Here is a 20527-nt window from a genome sequence, read left to right as displayed (position 1 = left end):
GTAATATTCCAAATGTAAAATTCAAGAACATTACTAGTCTGGTGCACAGACATGTTGGATATTTCAATCCTCAATTGAGTCACTGGATTTGTGGATCAAGCACAGGATTTTAGATGAGAACTCATTTGAAAACTATGTCATGATGGTTTTTCGTTCTTATTTTTCTTGTTTAGCAGGAATTCATGCCAATCAGGGTGGCAAAAACTTCCAATTTCCAATTTGCTTTAATGCTGGATTTCAGGAACCATCTACTACTGCTGCTGTGCTGTAGATTACAGTTGAAGGAATGAGGTCATGTTGTATCAGACAGAAGCCTGATCCCTATGGCTGCTATTTGAAAGGAAGCCTAGCCAGTTAAATGCAGGATACAAACACACACAGTCAGTGCTTCCAGTAAAACCTACTTTACACAAGGTTGGATCCAGGGGATAAAAATTAGACTTTGCATTTGCTCTGTGGGTTTGGATGGATGATCCTGGACTGATCCAATATTTGGAGGGATGCAGAAGAGGTCAAGCAGTATAATCTCAGGATATAGCAGGGCAGATTATTGCAAGTTGGTAAACCTGATGTAGAACGGGTTACACAGATTAACTCTGATGCTGCTGTTGGTGATTAATTTGTCACAATTTGTACAGTTTCTGTATTGCTCTAAATTGCACATTTACCTCAAAAGGCTTCACAATCTGTTTTGTTTTCACACAGAAAATTTCATCAAGAAAACTCCTGTAAGTAACAAGGCAATTTAGACACAAACTATATAAATTGGTTCGTAGAGCAACTTTTCCCATTGTACCGGTTGAGCAAAATGTGTCCACTACTTGATAACTTTCAGTTCATTTGCTTTACTGTCAGAGAAATAAAACATTTATGCATCAAATAGAGTAACAACATAATAGCCATAACTGTTGTGTATATACAAATTATACTCATCTAAAACCATTACTTAAACAATTAGTCTTTGTGTACGCTAAAGCTTTTTAATCACAGTCTTTACAAATGGCTCACTATTCGTTATACCCCCTAATTAGATCATTAATTGTATGAGCACATTGCTATGCCAGATTTGACACATACAAACAAAAACATTAATGGACTAATGACGTGGTTGGCATAAACAACAGTAAGAGCTAAAACAGTTGAGAAGAGACTAATTGCTTTCTTGTACCTTATTCCCAAACTCACAGAGGTGTTAAAGCTGCCATTGTGTGGTCAGGTTATCAGGAATTGAAAAATAGATACAGTAAGTTTCCAGCTTCACCAAGGTTGAGGGCAGTCATTGTATATGATGAAATAGATAGCTGGCTAGGTACTGAACTCAGAGTTCTGTGAGAGTCTAAATGTCACTTGTTGTATTTGGCAGTATTGTGACATTTCTGTGTTGCTCCGGGAGGGTGGCAAGTTGATTGCAGGAGTAGCAAAAGTGAGAATAAAGATGATGGCCACAATGCAAATCCTACATTGCCCAAGTAAAAGCTGACATTATTGTGACATTGAACATTTCGCAAACATCAGATAATTGGCTCTGTCAGAGAAAAAGTACACTACTACAAATAAATAAATTCCATCCTGATTTCATGTTACTCTTTCTGAAGGGAAGAAAATAAGCATATAATTCAGTTTATACTACTGGGTAATAGAAGGTGAAATTGCTCTTACATCAATTCAAGTCTGATCTGGCATGTCAACCATTGTATAAGATCAGTATGAACTTCATTATTTGGACCAATGCGCTTACTTAAATAGTTACTCTCAGCAGACTTCACATCATATAGGAGACAGGGAAAAGCTATTGGTGAGGTTTGCCAAGTGCAAATTTGTGTTTGTGCTAAAATTGTCATGGTAGTTGAGTGAATAGGTGTGGACAGAAAGGAAGACGCGATCTCTTAACGCTTGTTTTCTACCTTTTTTCGGTTTGTTTTCAGACAGCGGTATCAGCAGTGTAAGCAAAATAATCTAAATTGAAATCATGTAAGGATTTACAGATCAAATTGTTTCTCAGAAGGTTTTTCAAAATGACACTTTTTTACTTTTTGTACAAACAACAGCAGAATTTAGTTCATATTTTGCACTCTTGTTGATAAGAAGAAAAGTCTTTTCCTCATCACATCTTTCCCAAATTCATCTTTAAATTCTTAGGTCCAGTAGATACACAAACAGAAAAAAAAGAAATTTGCATCATTGTAAAACTGTAGAAAACAGAAAAAAGTTAACATTATATTGCTAGAAATTTCAAAGAAATCCTGACTAAGTATTTTCACCTATTTCATAAAATGAAGCCTGCTAAGAGTCTTCATTCAACACTCATGCAAGAACTGAAGTTCAAATGGCAAATGACTGTATGGCATCTTACTAAAATAAAGTTGGACTCAATACAGTAGAATGTAGTTAAAATAACATCGCTGATGGACAATGTCTCCATTCCCATGAATGAAGCTGTTGCTTAACTGGAGAGCTCTTTCAGTGGCAGACTGCTGCATCCTTGTGCACAAAAGAGCATTATGGTGAATCCTTCCTTGTGGATTATATAAAAATATATTGCAGTTCACAGTGAAATGTATGGAGTGATTTGAACGTTACTCTATGAAACAATAAACTTCTTACTTTGATTCTGATAGACTGTTGAGATGCAATGATAGACTGAATGACAAAATTTAGCTGTGGGACTTCTCTTTATATTTTGTGTACATCTCCAAAATACTAGTTCAAAGCACATTGGCAATATAATTAAGATAAAAACTTAAACTTCAACATTTGTTTACTTGGTTTCTTTGTGGGGGTTTTCGTATAACAGAAGTGAGATAAATGTTAATTTTTAAAGGCTTTTTATACATCTCAAACATTTGTGCTAATAACATTGGCTGACATAGCAGAAAACAGATTTTGATTTATTTAATTCACAGCCTAACTTAGTAGCTATACAAAATCTAGCTCATCAACTGTTCTTAAAAAAATATTTCACCAGAATAACAAGAGTTCTTTGCCAGCTATGACCTATTTTAACTGTCACAGCCTTGAACAACAGTAATATTAGTACGGAAAATAACTTTGGTTTTTCAAGCAGTCTTAAAAGCCAGCATCGAGTGTGCTCTAGTGTGGATCAAATTCAAAGTTAGAGAAAGGAAAGTAATATTGTGTTACCGGAAGAAAAACTATCTCAAAGAAGTCATAGTGTTCAACTTTGGCATAATCCCTCAGAGAAGATTTTCCATTTCTTAAAAAAGGTTTAGATCTGCTAGTAAAGTTAAAATAAACTATGTAGAAAGAATTACTGTTTGGACAAACATGTCACACTTCCCAGACGGCATTAAAATAAACTTAATGACATCTTTTTTTGTGTAAACAACCGTGCAAGACAACATTATCCTTGCAAAACAGTTTCATCATGCACTGTTCATGGTGTTCATTTCAGAGGACGTGCCTGACATTACTGAATCCCAAGCTAGGATGTAATTTAAATAAAATCCAAGCTTTACACACAAGCTGACAGCAGACATGGAATGTTTCTCTTGCTCTCTCTCTGTCTCTCAGTGAATAGATAGATCAAATTCACAATTCAAGGTTTCATTCAAATTGCAGCAATTTGCAGTATGCTAGTCTCGCATCATGGTTTCTTACTTTACCTTGACCTTTACTGAATCTTTAACGAAAAACTGCAAAGAATATGATACAAAATTTTACACTTTTTACACAGCTGCTTTCAAAATTAAACTTCAATTCCGCAAAACAAATATTTGCCCATAGTATGAGTGCTGTGACTTTCTCGCCACTATACTCTTGTCAATGCTTACGAGCGTGAGAGGTGTTCTTCCACTTTGTTGTGTAAATAAGCTGCCACTTTCTCCTGCAATTTAAATGACTCCATGGCACGCTGTAATTGTCAGGAGAGATGAGAATCAAACAAACTAATCTCACAACTGATTGTTTCCACAGCTGTTCAACATTTCCAGCAACCCCGTCTTTCTCCTTCTCCGTCTTTCTTTTTCCACAATTATTCATTTTGCAGACATGATTTTGTCTTTTTTTTATTTTTATTTAAGGTTTTCTGCAGGAGTCTGACTCAAATATCTTAGATAAATGAAAATGATGGTGGCAATAAACTTAGGTTTGTTCCTTGGATTTCATTATCCAGAAGACAACAAAGACAATCAAATAAAAATAAAATATCAAGCAAGATATATACAGAGTATGGTGTAACTACTACTGATATGTGCAAAAAATATTTCTGCAAATATTTATCAGAATCATCAGTGGTAGATTGCAGGATCTCACACAGATATAGGGACACAAAACATACATATAAATTCTCTTATCTTCCAAAAGACACTTGACCAAGCAGTGCAATATCACCAAATTTGCTGGTAGATAAACAGAGGCCTGAGTCAAACATCTAACTCAGCAGACACCAAAATAGCATAAATAAGAGACATTTCCCAAGTGTTTTGTATACGTGGAAAAAGAAAGCATCATTATAAGAAGTATTTTATTTCTGTTTTTAGCAAGCATAATACCAGTTATTATCTGGCATTCTTTCTAACCTTTTTATTGTGAAAAATGTTTTGTTCCTCCATCTTTTACTCAGTTCTAACTCACTCAAATTAAGCACAATTTTCTAAATTAAAAATATAGCCATCTCTACACATTTAACAAAATAAGATTCAATCACCAATTTGGACAAAATTTTTATAGCTCATGTTAAACTTGCTTTCCTAAGGTGCTTGGTAACATTGCAACTGACTAACTTTCTTCTCTACTATATGTTAGCAGTTCTTATCAACCAGCACCATGCCCTCAGCATTACTCTCACTTCACAGGGCTACCAACACCTCAACTGCCGGTGGATGTTTACACTGATCCCTTTATAAGAAGAATTCCCTTTGGGATGTTCTCTCTGTTTGTGTGCGTGCGTGGGTGTGTAAAGCTCCCTTGAGCCACAACACAGTCTGTCTGCGTCAAGCTGTGGGGAGTGACAATGCTGGGTCTGTTCTCCCTAGCAGCAGTACAACGCTGTTTGCCAGCGAAGGGGAGACCACTGATCATTTAGACCTGAACTGACCTTATCAGGAGGAAAAATGTTAAAGGTAAAAGTATGATATGTTTGTAGTTGGCATTCTTTTTATTAGAAACAAGATTAATAGATTTTGTTATGCCCTTTAAGATGGTGTCTCCCAAAAGTACGTATACCCCTTGCCGTTTCCCATACTTATCAAGTACAACCACAAATGTTTGTGTATTTTGTAGGGAATTTAAAACAAAATTGTGGAAAATTGTGAAATCATAGGAAAAGTAACACATCATTTTCCAATTTTGCAAAACAGAATGTATAATGTTCTTTTGTCTTCAAACCCTGTACACTAATACCCAAAAATAAAATCCCAATGTAGTAAAATTTAGGGTGGATTAGGTTATAATTAAATAGCCTATGCTTTTAACATATCATGGAGTGCTTCTCAATTCACCAGCTAAAAATAGAGTACATCACAAATGCAACAACAGTTTCGTTTTATGGATAAGCAAGGAGAAGACAGTCTTTGTTAGAAGACTCAAGTTTGGAGTTAAAGGCCATGTAGGAGAGAACTCAAAACTTGTGAAATAGGGCACTCTGGTCAGGTTAGACCAAAGTTCAACTTTTTGGCCTACACTCAACAAAAGCAACTATGAAATGGTTTGGATCAAAGCCCATTTATCTTGTTGGAGAGCTGATTTTGCTACAAAATGCTTAGGCTGGTAAAGTCATCTCTTTAGACTTACATATTTTCTTACAGTAAAAGGTGGTTCAAAAAGGTATCAGTTGAATTTGCAATGGTTACATAACCATCTGAAACTTTCTATTGTACAATTATTCATTGATTGGTGTCGGTCTGTCAAATAAACTCCTCATAAACAAACAGAAATTGGTGGTTGTAGAATTACCAAATGTGGAATGGTTGAAAGAATACTCTTTTTTATTTCAGTTTTTGTCAGGTGTCAACTATTTTCTTCGTCTACATTTAATGTGAAGGGATTTTTTTGTTACTTTCCTGCTGCCACTTATTTTCCTAATACCTTTTCACTGGGATTATATATTTTAGTTTCATAATAGATGTTTTTCTTTCTACATCTAATTTTCTCCCACACAAATATTTATAATTTTTTTTTATTAAAAGAAGAAAAAACTACAAATATTTGGAAAAAAGTACAACAAACAGGTAAAAAAAAGAGAGGAACAGTTTGCTTCCTAAAAGTGTCAAAACTGAACAAATTCTCTCAGTCCAGCACTAAGCAGATATTATTTAATCATACTTTTGGGGAACTATTTCGAGTGACAAATACTGATGTGTACTCTCCAATTCGTTAAGTAGTTCTCAGCAGCACTTACAAAAAAATAGAAAACATGCAAGTTTTTTTGTAAAAAGACATGCTATGCTTGAAAGAGTCTGTCACCAAGCAAAATAAAGAAATATAAGCAGCATGCTGACATCTCAGCTGGGCAATATGTTAGCCAGTGTTTTAGTCCTTTTTTTGCTTCCTGTTGCTCATCACTCCACATCTCTTTCAAGCCCTTGACAAAAACCAGCAGGAAGGAAATAGCTAAGGCTATGATTTTTTTTTGACACATTAATTAGTAGGATACTTGCATTAGTAGGCTGAGATACAACATGAAAAGATGTTTGTTCCATGTTTTAGCCTTGTTCTTATGAGTTTGGTGCCAATCTGTGTAAATAAAATGTGCACCTCTCCTGGAGTCACAATAAGATCTGAAACGTTTCTTTTCACTCACACTTGCGAGCGATCAAAGAATCATTTACACCTACCAAGAAAACTTAGAAATTACTTTCTCAAATGTTATTTAAAGTTTGTCTCTTACATTTGTTCTAATGAATCTGTGGGTGAATCACCAAGCACAAGAAGTTCAGAGATGTTTTTTTGGTATAGGACAGTGTTTCTCAATTATTTTCTGTCATTAGCTGTTTAATTTATCAACTTTCTTCCAGCAATATTGCGTTTTTATTCTGTCAATATTTAAACTATTCTACTAATACGACTTGGTTCTCGTAGTATTGTGACTGTATTCTTGTATTTGAAAATAAAAATCTCTTAGCCTGGCCATAAAACTCAGTTGTACTTGCTTTACTGACCTCTGCTGCGGTTCTTCTTTTCACTGTCAAATTTCTCCATCTCTCCTCTATGACTGTAGCTATATTTCAAAACATCCCCGCTTGTATCCTTCACTCTGTTTTTTTTTCCTTTTTCTTTTCGTCTGCTCCATTTACAACAATGCAGTGTAGCTATTTCTACTGGCTTGAACAGGCAGCCTGTTGATTAGTTTGAACACTGCTGCCACCTAGTGACCGGAGGCTTGTTTATCAGTTAAGCATGAATATAAAGTCCTGCTTCTCACGCCCCTCTTGACACTTTGTCACTATTTGAGAAGTACTGTTATAGGGGATTGGTGATTGAGATGTGAAACAGGTGAGCTTGACACACACACACACACACACATATATATATATATATATATATATATATATATATATATATATATATATATATATATATATATATATACAGGAATTACTGATTAAACTACAACCTAAGACACCCAAATCATTACACTCTATTCCATTTAAAACATGAAACACACTTACTCTGGCTTGATCAGTTCTGACCCTTGAATGAAAAAAAAAAAAAATCTGCCTTGGGCTTATTCAGTTGAATTCTAACAGTACCTCCAGTGTAAACCTTTCTCTCAGACCTTTAAGAGTGAGATGCATAAACCATCAGTTTAATATAGACATGGAAAATTAATCTATATGAGGAGTAGGCTTGTAAATTCACTGCAGTGCCTTTCATGATTTTCATGAATTTGTAAGCAGCTACTCAAATAGAAGAATAACATCAGAAAAAAGGAAATGCGGCTTGTTTGTGTCAGCAACTTGCTTTGTGTATTTGCGCCAATTTGTATATCATGAAAAGCAAGATAAGGAGAAAGAAAAGGGACCTTAAGGGGCACATAGAAAGGATGAATGGAGAAAACTCAAATGAAACAATCACATATCCTCCAGTAATTGTTATCCACAACTTAAGTTAGAAAATTTGGACTTATTGAAAGAAATGTAGAAAACCATGGCAGGTATTCTAGGTAGGTTGCAGTTATGGAATAAGACAGAACTGGAAGATAATGAGTTCCTGGTAGGTTCACCCTTGATGATTCTCAAGTCTTTGACAGTTAATTAGCATAATATTTTCTCAAGACGTTTTTGCGACTTTTTGCAACAAAATTCTGTGGTTCTGTGATCACGCCCCAATATTTTAACAATTTCCAGAGTGCTGCATCCCTCTGAAACCCTTGTTTTTGTTTTTGCCTTTTTAGAATTAGTTATTTCTCTTTTTGACCCAATTTCCCTAAAGAAAAGAAGCTGCCTAATAATTATGTAAACATTGGTGTAAGGGGCTGATCTCCTTAGGCCACACCCTTTCTCATTATACAAATTCACATACACATCAACAAGAAATTTACAGAAGTTGCACTTGTTTGAGAACCACTGATGTATTTTAAGGCAATGGAGCTATGTGACACCTATAAATAATATATCACTTGTTTTTTGGCTTGATCATGAGTCACGATTCCTCAAAATATGAGCGAGGCTACTGTGTATTTCTAATCCCTGCCAAAATTGTATCTTCTCAGTGCTCTTTGGCGTACGACATGGCCATCGAGGTAACCAGGGATGTAGAAATAGAGTTGAGTATTGGGGTTTAGTACCCTGCATCTCTCTCTGGCCTTTTCCTGTGCTTCGATGCCAGCCTACTTCGTGCCTGGTGAACGGCTACTTTGTGGGGGTGCCTGGTGTCTGTCTGCCTGGGGCTGCCGTGGCCTCTGGTAGCTGAGGCTACCTGCACAATCCTGCTCTTGGGCGCTGAGTGCTGCAAGGTTTCTACTTTTCTCACTGTTGTAGCATCTTTGCAATTCCAGGTGACATAACACACACACATCCCTATTTCACACACTTAAATACCTACTGTGCACACAGAGACACATACAGATGATTTCACAATCATGCATCCATGCAAATAATTCAAGAGGTTGAAGGTCATTCAAACACATGTTTATATTTTATTAATGCAACCCATCTACTCTGATGCAAGATGCAACACTGATCCAATGAAGTCATCCAAACAATTAAAATATCATCTCCACATATCCATTTGGTTGAGCAATAAATAAATGAAAACAAAAGAGAATCATAAAACAAGACAATCACCGCAAGAGTAACGTTCTGTGCCTTGATTGTACAAGACAATGTGAATTACACTTGGCCCTAATGCACACATGCACTACTCAGGGCAGGAGGGAATTATACTTAAATAAACATACTTTGACGACATGTCAGGATTTGGTTTCCTCATGTTTAGAACTAAATTGTTTGCATTTTTATACACAGACAAGCATGGCAAGATAGGGAACAGCAGGAAAGCAGCTTAAATCCCTTAGAAACAGGCAGCCAATCATTAATCAAATTCTTGAATTTATAGCTGAAAAGTTTTGTCAGTTATTTAAATTTTAGCCACTACCTGCCTACTTTAATTTAACAAAATACAGCAGAGGATAAATAAACCCAAGTTAATTTTCACTTACTCAAAGAATCTCCAACTATCTTTTTTTTTTGTTTTGTCTCTTGAGCTTTAGACTCATGGTGCCACTTGCCATTTAGATGTTATTTGTAGCTTTTTCTCTCTTGTAATAATTAATGTATGATTTGTTAAAATTTTAAAAGTGGGTATTCTTTCATTTTTAAACCTGTCATCCCTCCTCCCCTTTTTTATACCCTTTTGTCTTCCTGTCATTCTACCCACCAGTGCTCTGACAGGAGAAAAAAGGAATTAAAGAGATCATATGAATCTGTATGCAGATACAAACAGATCACAGCCATCGGTAGACACTGACACACACACAGTTATGAGCCCCCCTGAGCAGCTTGAGGCTTATCCACCCACAGTGTTAGTAGCCCTGTAGGATGATAAAGGCTTGGTTCCAAAGTATCAGCTTATATCTATAGATCAATGGCTGACCCACTACCCAGTTGAACCCACACAGACCAACACTACACAGCTTAAAGGCCAGTGAAAGGCACTGTTCAAACAACATGCTGAATTTTGAAAGGGTCTAATGATTGTCCCCACATTCCCTTTCTGTCAGTTTGTCAGTCTTTTTTTCTGTTGCTCTCTCTGGGCTTTTGCCATTGTTTTTTTTCCCTTTTCACTGCTGCATGCTCAGCAACTAAGCTTGTGCCTGTGAGAGTAAGCTGACCTGTTTAAAGTGCACAAAAGACATGGTTTGATACATTTTTACATCCATTTATGAACCATTATGACTAAAACCAAAATGCCAGAATAAGCTTTGTGTTCCCTGGTCATTAATAAAAATTGGGCTTCTTCAAAATTTGAAAATTTTACCAAATGCATTGGTTATAGGCAACAAGTTAAGGCTTTAAGAGCTGAGCCAGTGTCTGTTCCTTAGAGAAGGCTTAGGAGGGTTAGGGAGTGTTTGTTTGTATTTTTAGTTCTTGACTATTTTCCCACAAAATATTTGTGGATGTGATCATTTTGCATAGGATGTTGGAAAATTAAGCATGTGAAGTCCAAAATGCAGAAATATAAAGAATTCCTTCCAATGGAACTAAGAGGCCAAGGCCAATTCCAGAGAAACATAGCCCCACAGCCCTGTAACAATCTTCAAACTTGACATATTGCAGTCAGGCAACTGCCATTCTCCTGGCAACTGCCAGACTGGACAATTCATCACTCCAGAAAACACTTTTCCACTGGTTTAAAGCTTTACACCACTGCATTCAACACTTTGCACAACACTTAGAGATTTAACATTTGAATAAAGGTGTTCAGTGATGGAAAGCACTTAACAAGCTGCTCTTGAGGTAATCTGAAGGTTACACAAAGTTTAGGAGTCTTCAGCTATTGACTCTTCAGAAAGTTGGTGACCTGGATGTTGGTGACTACCTCCTTCAGCATTTGATGGCCCTGCTGTGAATTTAAAGGCTGCAATTTATCTATCCATTCCAGACTCCTTTTGAACAAAGTCTTTCAAAAAACAACACAAAGACACTTGAGTACTTTTCTCAAGGTAAAGATTGATCCCCAGCTGTGAGGGAAAAACCACAGCCTCTAATTGAGAGTCGCCTACTCTCATCTTCATCTTTTCAAAAATGGAGGTCATAGGTGAAAGAGTTCAGGACAATATCACCCGTAAATAGGAAATATGAAGCCCTGGGGTTCCTGAACAAGACTACATCTTGAGACAATATCTAGACACAGAATCAAAGACTAGGGGGAGAACTGACATATTTTAAGTTGCACAGGGAACAAGCTTGTCTTTGTTTTTTATGTTTTTGTTTATGTTCTCCTATAAATCAAATGATTTGCAAGAATACAGTAAGTCTGCATATAATACATTCTACACATTTGAACTAATAATAAATGATAAATGAGTAAATACAGAGCCACAGAGTGAGGTTTGATGTATTGAGTGAATGAGAGACAGAACATCAAATTTCTGAGGGAAAATAATAGCATTGCCTTTTTGAAAAACTGGAAATGTCTTTGAAGTTATGCTAAACAGCCTGACTACAGAGGCTGGGAATAAAAATTCGGAGGAAGTTTATTTTGTTTTAGTAATGTAATAAAAATTTATTTATTGCAGAGCTTAATGTAGAGTTTAGTTTAAGATAAATATGTGGTAATTTTTATGAAAGGTTGATTAAATATGAACATGGTCTCATGAACTATTAATTATCCACAGTCCATGAACATCTCTAGTTAATAAATTAAATTCACCCTTTAACAAGAGAAAATGTGGATCTCAGTCAGAAATGTGGTGTCTGTAAAATGGTTGTTTGATTTATGAACATTAATCATTTACTCAAAAAATCTACAATCACCAGTTTATTTTCAGAACATTTTTTATGAGATAAAGATTATTCACAAAACTTGAGTCCTTAACTCCTGTCATTTTAATATGCATGTCTGAGACATGTCTGCAGAATTATTTTGTGACTTACGTTTGATTCAATTCTGGTTCTGAATCAAGTCACTAACTGACACAGACCTTAAATTTGGGGAAACTGAAGATATGAGTAATACAAGTATAGAGAAAGAGAGATCAAGGGACCACTGTAAAAACTCATGGAAACACCAATGAAATACTAATAAATAAAATAGGTACTGCTTGTCCATTTTAGCCATCCAGGGTCAGGATGAGGTGTATACAGGGTATATGCTGGGCAGGTCACCAGTCCATCACAGGACAGTACAGGGACACACTGGACAGACAAACCGTGTATGCACACAATCAAATCTAAGAAAATTTTACCTTAAAGGTCAAAGATTCACTGAGCTTAAGTTAGCAGTGCTTGTGTCCAACTAATTTGCTACAAATCACCAGTTTTTGTTCTTGTGCAATTCAAGGTTACATACAGTTTTTGGCATTAGTAACTTTTATGTATTAGCAGCTCTACAGGAAGTTCTCGCTCCGATCAAGGAGTGTAATAGCCTAGCAACCATTACAGCCAATAGTGTTCCTCTGGGGTGCGCTTGCTTCTTTCCAATGGATGTGCTTGGGTGGTTACAATAGGTAGCCGCATCCTCCGTGAATGTCCGTTGAGAATCAGATTTATGGTTACATCAGAAATCCAAGTACCTTTGTGTGTGTGTGCGTGTATATATATATATACACGCACACCCCCACACACACACCCACACACCCACACACACACACACATATATATATACAGTATATATATATATATATATATATATATATATATATATATATATATATATATATATATATATATATACTTTCGATGATAAGAGAATGACAAAGACGACTGCATATACAGAGAAGGAAAGGTTACGAACCAACTAGGGGAGAGACAGCAAAAAGAGCAGCAGATAAAATATAAGAAAAAATACAGATAACCACAGAATGAAAATGGAAAAGAGACATACCTACCTATCTCAGGTGACCTTTAACAAAGAACTGGATCACAGTCGAGAGTGCCAAGATAAATCTAATACACTGTAGGAAACATCTTTATTTCAACATTTTCTTCTGCTGATATTTTATCCAACAATGCCAAAAACAGCAAACAGGTGATGTAAAGGACCTGTAAACCTGAACCCTGTTCAGAATTTGAATGAGCTTAGGACTACTTATCATACTTGCATGATGTCCAAATATGACCAATCTTTCTGGATCTATTAACATTTCTGCCTTGCTAACCTGCTAAATCCAAAAATAAAACAACTTATTTTTGACTGGCACAGTTTGAAAAATCTCATACTTCTACCTTTACACTCTCAGGTTTTAGAAATTAATTTGCATTCATCAGCAATTCTGCCCCCTGAGGGGTTTAGCGGAAATATGTCGGATTGTTTAGTCAAAATTACAATACAGCTAGGGCAATTTATCTTTTGAAAAGCCTGTTAATTTGTTGAGGAGGAAATAGTGGTTTAATTTGCATGTTGAATAAGGAGTAGCTTGAGAATCTTTAAGCAACCTGTTACACCACTCTCCCCTTACCTAATGAGGCAGGGAATTACTGATTCCTAAGGGAGACTTTAACATGACAAACACAGTGTGACTTTTAGCTGGTTCAGGGCAACTCTACAGATTAATGTATGCGTGTGCGTGCGTGTGTTGGTGTACGTGTATCTGCAAGCACAAAATGTAGATTTAAAGATTCATCACTGTCTACTTGGTTATCAGGGCACTGGGACTAAAAACCTGCAATTAAATGTAAAATAATTGCATAACATTTGTTTAGATAAGATCAAATACAGTCAACTATCCAATGATCCATGCAATAAAAGAGGCCAATACAGAAGTCCCATAACTTTAGCTAATTTGGCTATGAAACCAAAACATGTCTCTGAAATTACCAACGTAATTTAACATTGCCGAATGAAAAACTTTAAATAGTGGTACATATTGATAAACATGCTTCTCCTATAACCTTGCAAATGTATCACTTAAAAAAAAAAAAGAAAACTGCTGGCCTTTACAGTGTGATAAATATGTCACCAAAAAAATAAAACTCTCTGTGGGCTGAATTAATGTGTTGATGTGGCAAGTGTCCAACAACTTTGTGACTAATGTCTGTAGTAGTTGTGTTGGTTTTGGAGACAATATTTTAGGTGACAGATTGTAATTGATACATTTAGGATTTAAATCTCCTCTTTCCTTGTAAGAGCTTTCCTCAACAGGTCTTTGTACTTTAGGTGCATGACTTCATATTATGGCATCCTTTGTGCTTCATGAAAGCTGAGCAGATTGTAGCACAGAAGTGCAAGGGAAGCAGAACAAACAAGAGTTTGAATTAATTACAATAATTATTATTGTGTGTAACATCGCTGTGTTTAACTCCGTAAGTGAATTTCAATTCAATGCATTATATTCAAAATGTAAAAACATACTAATGCTCGAATATAAATGTTGATATTAAATGCCTTCTTGAGACTGCTCAGCAGGGGTGTGTCCAGAAGGTTTTTAAAGAGGCCTAAATGAGAGCCAGTGATAATCTCGGAATGTCATCCCAAAATAAAAACCCAAGTGGGAAGTCCGGCTGCGCTAAACTTTATAAAAGGGATTAACTCACAATATAACGATTAAAGACTGACATAAACACAGATAAATAAAACATATAAATAATTCTGACTGATTGTAGGAAGTTACTGTAAAGCTTTACTTAAATCTGCAGCAAGTGAGTACAATGTCCTGCAGGTTTAAAAAAGGACCTGCCTGAGACTCTCCCACATAGCTAAAAAAGTTTTTGCAAACACTACAGAAGTGATTAATATTTCGAAATGCTTTCTGAACTCATTCAATGTTTTCCTTAATCCATTACATTCTTTTCACAATTTTGTCCAGTCATTTACAGTCCGCTACCTTGAATTTTTAATTTGTTTGTTTACCAATTAACTCTGACAAATGAATCATTCAGATGTAAAAATGTGTCTAAACTCAAGAGATAAACTTCCTTCTCCCTCGAAGAGTTACACCTGCTTTGGGATGAAAAAACATTTGGGCACTAGAACTAGAGTGGGAGTCAATGTAGATTTTGGATTGTTCAACACAATAAAATCACCAAAAAAGCAAAACAACAGATACAATTTGAAAGTTCCAGGGGCTCAAGTACCATAGCTGATATAGCAAGCACTTTTACGAAGTTGCTTTTGGTCACAGATTGTCTTATATTTAAATATACAAAGAAAATACTTATAAAAAGCAACCAGTCTGTCACTTTGGTCTGTCTCCACTGCAAAGGGCTGTAGCCTCACAATATAACATCTCACAGTTGTAAACCACCTTAGTGATCTCTAAGATAACACTCCATTGCAAAGTCATCTCATGGCAGGATGTGTGTGCTTAGTATTTTAAGCGATATAAGCCATAAATGTCCTGTTTTTTGTTGAATATTCAGTTGCTTGTTTTGCAAACAGATATGTCAACGCTTGAATCTCCTTAAAACGAATAATAGAGACAATGTGGATGTATGTGACTCAATAGGAAAACTATAAAATAAATCACAATTACCATGCTCCATTTGTTTTGTTTGACTTTTTTTCCTATTATTTGAAAATTGATGTGCCGAGCCTGAATTAATTGCAGTGACCTAAAAATCTTCTCACATTTTTCAATTTTGTGTTCCTGCTGTTCATATCCTGCCAGTGGCAGGAAATTGAACTCTTTAGAACACATTGACAGATTTCTCTATTTATTTAATCTGTCTAACGGAGCAAATTTCAAGAAGGCTTGCTGGAGTGCCTGGATGCACATGTTTATATTTTCTAAAACCCTCTCCACCATATGAACCATAATGAAGAAAATTTGCCTTAGTGGTGAATTGTATTCTCAGAAAATGTGCACATTATGATGAACACTGTAGAAGAAAGAAAAGAGGGGCAAAACTGCTCACATCCCTAGGACTATTTTGTCATAATCACAAAACCTTCATGAATTTTATTGGAATGATTATGATACTTTTTTTCCCAAAATGTTTTAAATATAAGCATATGAAAAATTGTGACATTCATATACATTTGTCAAACTTTACTCCGGTACTCCCGAACAAAATCCAGTGCAACCAAATGGTTTCACTAAAATTATAAAGCTTATGGCAGCCTTAGGGCAGCCTATATCAGTGAAGCAGCCAGATAGTTCAGTCCATGGTGAGTATGGGGGAGCTCCAGAGAATCAAAGCTCAGGTAATAGTCAATATAAAACAGTTTAGTGCTTCGCTGGTCTTTATAAAATAATGGTAATTGGGGATGATTTGCATTGATGGGAACAAAGAGGTTTCTCGAATGGAGTTAAATAAAGGGCACCCGTGGTACAAAACATACTACAGTGGTTGCAAATTATTTGAAAAATTGTTTAGATCAAAGCGTATTATTTTCTCAGCATGGAACATAAGTTGAAATTCAGTTAAAAATCAGTGACAGGACTTAAAAATTGAAAGAAAAAAATTTTGCTTTTCAGAGGCACTGTATGTGCTTGCTTTTATGTACAGAATGTACTACTCTCAAAACAGCAAACACAGCAAACTGATTTCATTGCATAAATTATTCTTGATTTCAAATGCATACATTTTGTAGCTCTTGCATCATGGTTGAAGTTCTGCAGTATGAAGAAAAGGAACACTAGACTGCAATATTCTGTCCAACATGTAGTTATTCAGTGAAAACCCACGGACAGGGAAGTTCAATTTTGAAGAAAAACTCTACTGATACCATCTGACAGCAGCATTGGTATGAATAAAGGCTATAAAAAGAAATTCTTATATTCTTTTGTCACAAGTTAAACAAGTACATGAAGGTAGAGAATGGATAAGACTTGGAGTAAAGATAGTGGGGAAGGAAGCGAGTAATCCATAAATAGTTAATGAAGCCTGAGCAGCTGAGAGAAGCACACCAAAGCTACTTAAACTAAGCTGTCCACAAACACAGCCACACTACAGCAAAAGCAAACATTGGCTGACAGTGTGCAAATACATGCAATGAAAGGAGGAGGAATAACATCACTGCTTAACAACACAGAATCAAAAAACAGCACAGACACTCCTCTGTGAACCACCTCTTGTGATACTGAGTATGAATATACATTATCATGGAAATATGATGAGCTTTAAAAGTTATGTGATGAAAAGTATAGGGTCAGGGGAAACTTACCTAAACCCCTGCTTTTGTCACTGAAGGTGAAAGCAACACATGGCAAAGCCAGCAAGAAATCATCAACCATCATAGAACATGCTTCTTACAAACTTTGGTAAGATGGCCTCAAAGTTGTATAAAATTGCCTGGGTTTTCAAACACTTTGATATCTGAGCATTTGGTTACTAATGAGATATTTCTGATGATTTTTAAGCTGTTGCTCTCCCAACGGAAAAACAAAAAAAAGTTCTAAAAACGAATGGGGTGCAACACTGGTGCAAAGAGGAACTGAAGGCGGAATATCGCCTTTAAAGTTTCCATTTGCACTCACGCTGATAAATGTGACAAACACACAGTGGGAGCACTAATACTTCATGGGAGTTCATCATCATTGGTGTGAGACAAAAACCAATGAGGCTTTTTGGCAGATTTCCTGCTCACCCAAGGTTGACAAATTGCCAAAGCCCTCTGTTGCAGCTTCACTTTGACGCTGCTAACTGATTCATCTGCCATGACTTAGATTGCAGGAAGGAGGATAGCCAAGCGGAAATGCATGTTCCTTATACCTTAATTTGCATCAAACAACATGGAGCAATTAAAGTCACTTTGAATAGTAATTTGGTGCAGAGTAAGCTCAGTGTGTCATACTTTGTTGCACCTCTCTTTAGTCAAATAAGACTAAAAAGGTTCGAAATGTGCAATTTAAAAAATTAGTGCATGTGACAAGAACAAGAGTATATAAGATGAATCACTAAGGTGTAATTACAGTGCTATCCAAGCAAAACAAACTACAGACACTCAAATATGTGGCTTGGATTATTTTAACCAATCCTAATGTGATCAACAATGACAGGGGAAGTTGTTATGAACGCAAACTATCTCAGTAAGATATTGATCCACTAAATTTTTCTCTTAAATAGTGCATACTAAGAGACAGTTAATATCCTGCAATGTGAAACTCTTCAAAAATGTGGTCTCAAACATTGTTTAATTAAGTCTTATTTATTGTTGCACAAGATACAGTGTCAGCCAGAAGTTTGAAACCAATCAGCATTGGTGTGAATGTGATGTTAATCTTGGGATTTTAAAGAGCTTTTAAAGTGTTATTTTTCCAGGATGCATTAGGAATATAAAATATAACTTCAGTACATTTTAAAAACTACAATAGAGAGTATAAATTAGAATTTATTGAGGAAGAATTGCTTGCTGAAGGCATGGTGGCTCTGTTGTAGTTTTACATTTAACCCAATCGCTAATGTTTGGCCATGACATGTGCCACCTTGATGAAACTTACTAGAATGTGCATGAACTGTAAACAACCCCATGGAGAAATCAAAGTCAATGGGAGAAGTCCCAGACGAAGCACTGAAAGAAGATGAGAATTGGATGGAACCATGTAGGAATGCAATGACCAGCCTATCTTTTGAGCATCATCCAAACTATCTGAATAGCACTGAGATCTGAGCTATTCCAGATTAAGCTTTAATCTATTAAAAAGCCACTAGGGATAAAATGAATCCAGACACAAGCCATCCCATTCTATTTGAGTTTTCAGTCTTCCTGTTAATATAGCCAACATTTTAGATTGTGTTGAACCAAACCTAGAGTATTTACACAGTTAATAACTCTGGTTTTCTAATATCTTTTGCATGTTGCTTTTGAGATTAAATTAACTTGATGAAGAAAGAAGTACAAGAATTATAATGTAGGAAGAACTTTTTACTTGTGAATGCTAAGAAACAAAAAAGCTGTTCTCAAAGCATTTTTTGAAAACCAGAACTAGAAATGAATCCTCTATTCTACTTAAACTTAAAGAACAATCTGTTATAGGAAAAACTTCCAAACCAGAAAATAAAAAAAACAGCCACACAACCTTCAAACTCTGATTGCTTGGAAAAAAAAAGCAGATTCAACAATTTGTCTAACACAATCTTAGAGTATATTTAGGAATCTAACTCACCTGAGGGTGAAAATTTGCACTGATGAAAGTGTGGATAGGGCCAGAAAAGTTGAGACTGTCTCCCTCTGTCTTATGGGTTTAGAGGGGGCCATCACCACAAAGTTATTGTCCAACTTCAGCTCAGATAATGGCTGCAACAGTCTGATGCTCCCAATGCGCTGCATAGGTGTATGCCCTGCAAAGTAGCCCAAAGGCCTCTGCTGTTCTGTGTGAACTGGGCTGCCCTTTCTGGAGTCCTCTGAGCTGCAGTCTCCGCTGTCCGTGGTTTGAATTATGTAGTAGAGCTCCACAGGAGTGCCCTGAGCCTGCTCTGAGACCCGCTGCCTGCCGGGCCTCACAGTTGGCGGGCTGAACCAGCTGGCCAGAGGTTCCAGCTCAGCTACACAAATCCCTAGCTCACCTTTTAGTCTACAAGTACCTCGCACCTCTTGGGTCTCATGAAAAGCAAACATCCGGACGCAAGGTAACTTGTGGACGGTGCTGTAATCATCCCAGTCCCTGCCTGCAATGTAGAACAACACCTGAACCTTTGGCCAACTGGGATGAATCTGCTCACTGATGATGTATGTGTGGACCTTCCAGTTGAACGTAAACAGAGGCGAAGAGGTTGGCGAGGTTGGCGCTGTTGATAAAGTGAGGGATGGTGCATTAAATGGCCCTGGCAGTATTTGTAGCATCTCCAGAGGAACAGGCTGCTGGACAGAGAGCGGCCCGTAGCTAGCATTGACAAAGGGCATCTGCCGAGCTTGATGGATAAAGAAGGACTCTGTTCGAGCTTGGAGGCTGGAGTTCCTCATTATGTCCTGGTTTGCCTCCAGTAAGAAGAATGCTGACTCAGCATTGAGGATCTGGTAGCTGACCGGTAGATACATTGGCGTGGGGCCATACCTCTGCAGGCCATCCAGAATAACCTTGCAATCAATCACTGAAAGAAAAAGAAAATGAAAATCACTTTTCAACAAGTTTTGGCAAACCTAAAAATGATCATTGTACTTTTATTAGTAAGACCTATGAGTCTAGAAATCTCATGCTATAATATTCTGCATGCAACTTTAACTGGTGAAGTAAGTGTAAGCTATTGTGGGGAGACAACTAAAATATGACCCTAAGCTCGACACTGAGTTGTTAAAAACACTTGTGTTTTTCCCAGAAACATATTTTGTACTCAAAGTCTCCCGACAATGCTGTTTAACCTTGTTAAATATCTATATCCTTATGTTGTAATATTCAAATGATGAAACAATTAGACAGTATCCTAGTAATTGGATATTTAGAATTTACCTAGATATTTGTTTCGTCTCTACTGTTCTACTTTATTGGTAACTTATTGGTAACTTGGATAAAAAAAGACAGTACCCT

The 20527-nt window shown here is 36.4% G+C and overlaps 1 protein-coding gene across 1 annotated transcript in view; it reads right to left on the bottom strand.

Moving 5' to 3' along the window:
- The window catches only part of LOC116725086 (transmembrane protein 132C), a 214607-nt gene that overhangs the window by 129605 nt on the left and 64475 nt on the right, over nucleotides 1-20527 (bottom strand). Inside the window, exon 3 of the mRNA XM_032570984.1 lies at nucleotides 19169-20093. Within this exon, the coding sequence (XP_032426875.1) occupies nucleotides 19169-20093 (925 nt within the window). The remainder of the gene's footprint in view (nucleotides 1-19168; nucleotides 20094-20527) is intronic.

This window comes from Xiphophorus hellerii, chromosome 8 (assembly GCF_003331165.1).
Source record: "Xiphophorus hellerii strain 12219 chromosome 8, Xiphophorus_hellerii-4.1, whole genome shotgun sequence".
Taxonomy (NCBI): Eukaryota; Metazoa; Chordata; class Actinopteri; order Cyprinodontiformes; family Poeciliidae; genus Xiphophorus; species Xiphophorus hellerii.
Note: the sequence above shows the minus strand (reverse complement) of the source record. Positions and strands in the feature narration are given on the sequence as shown.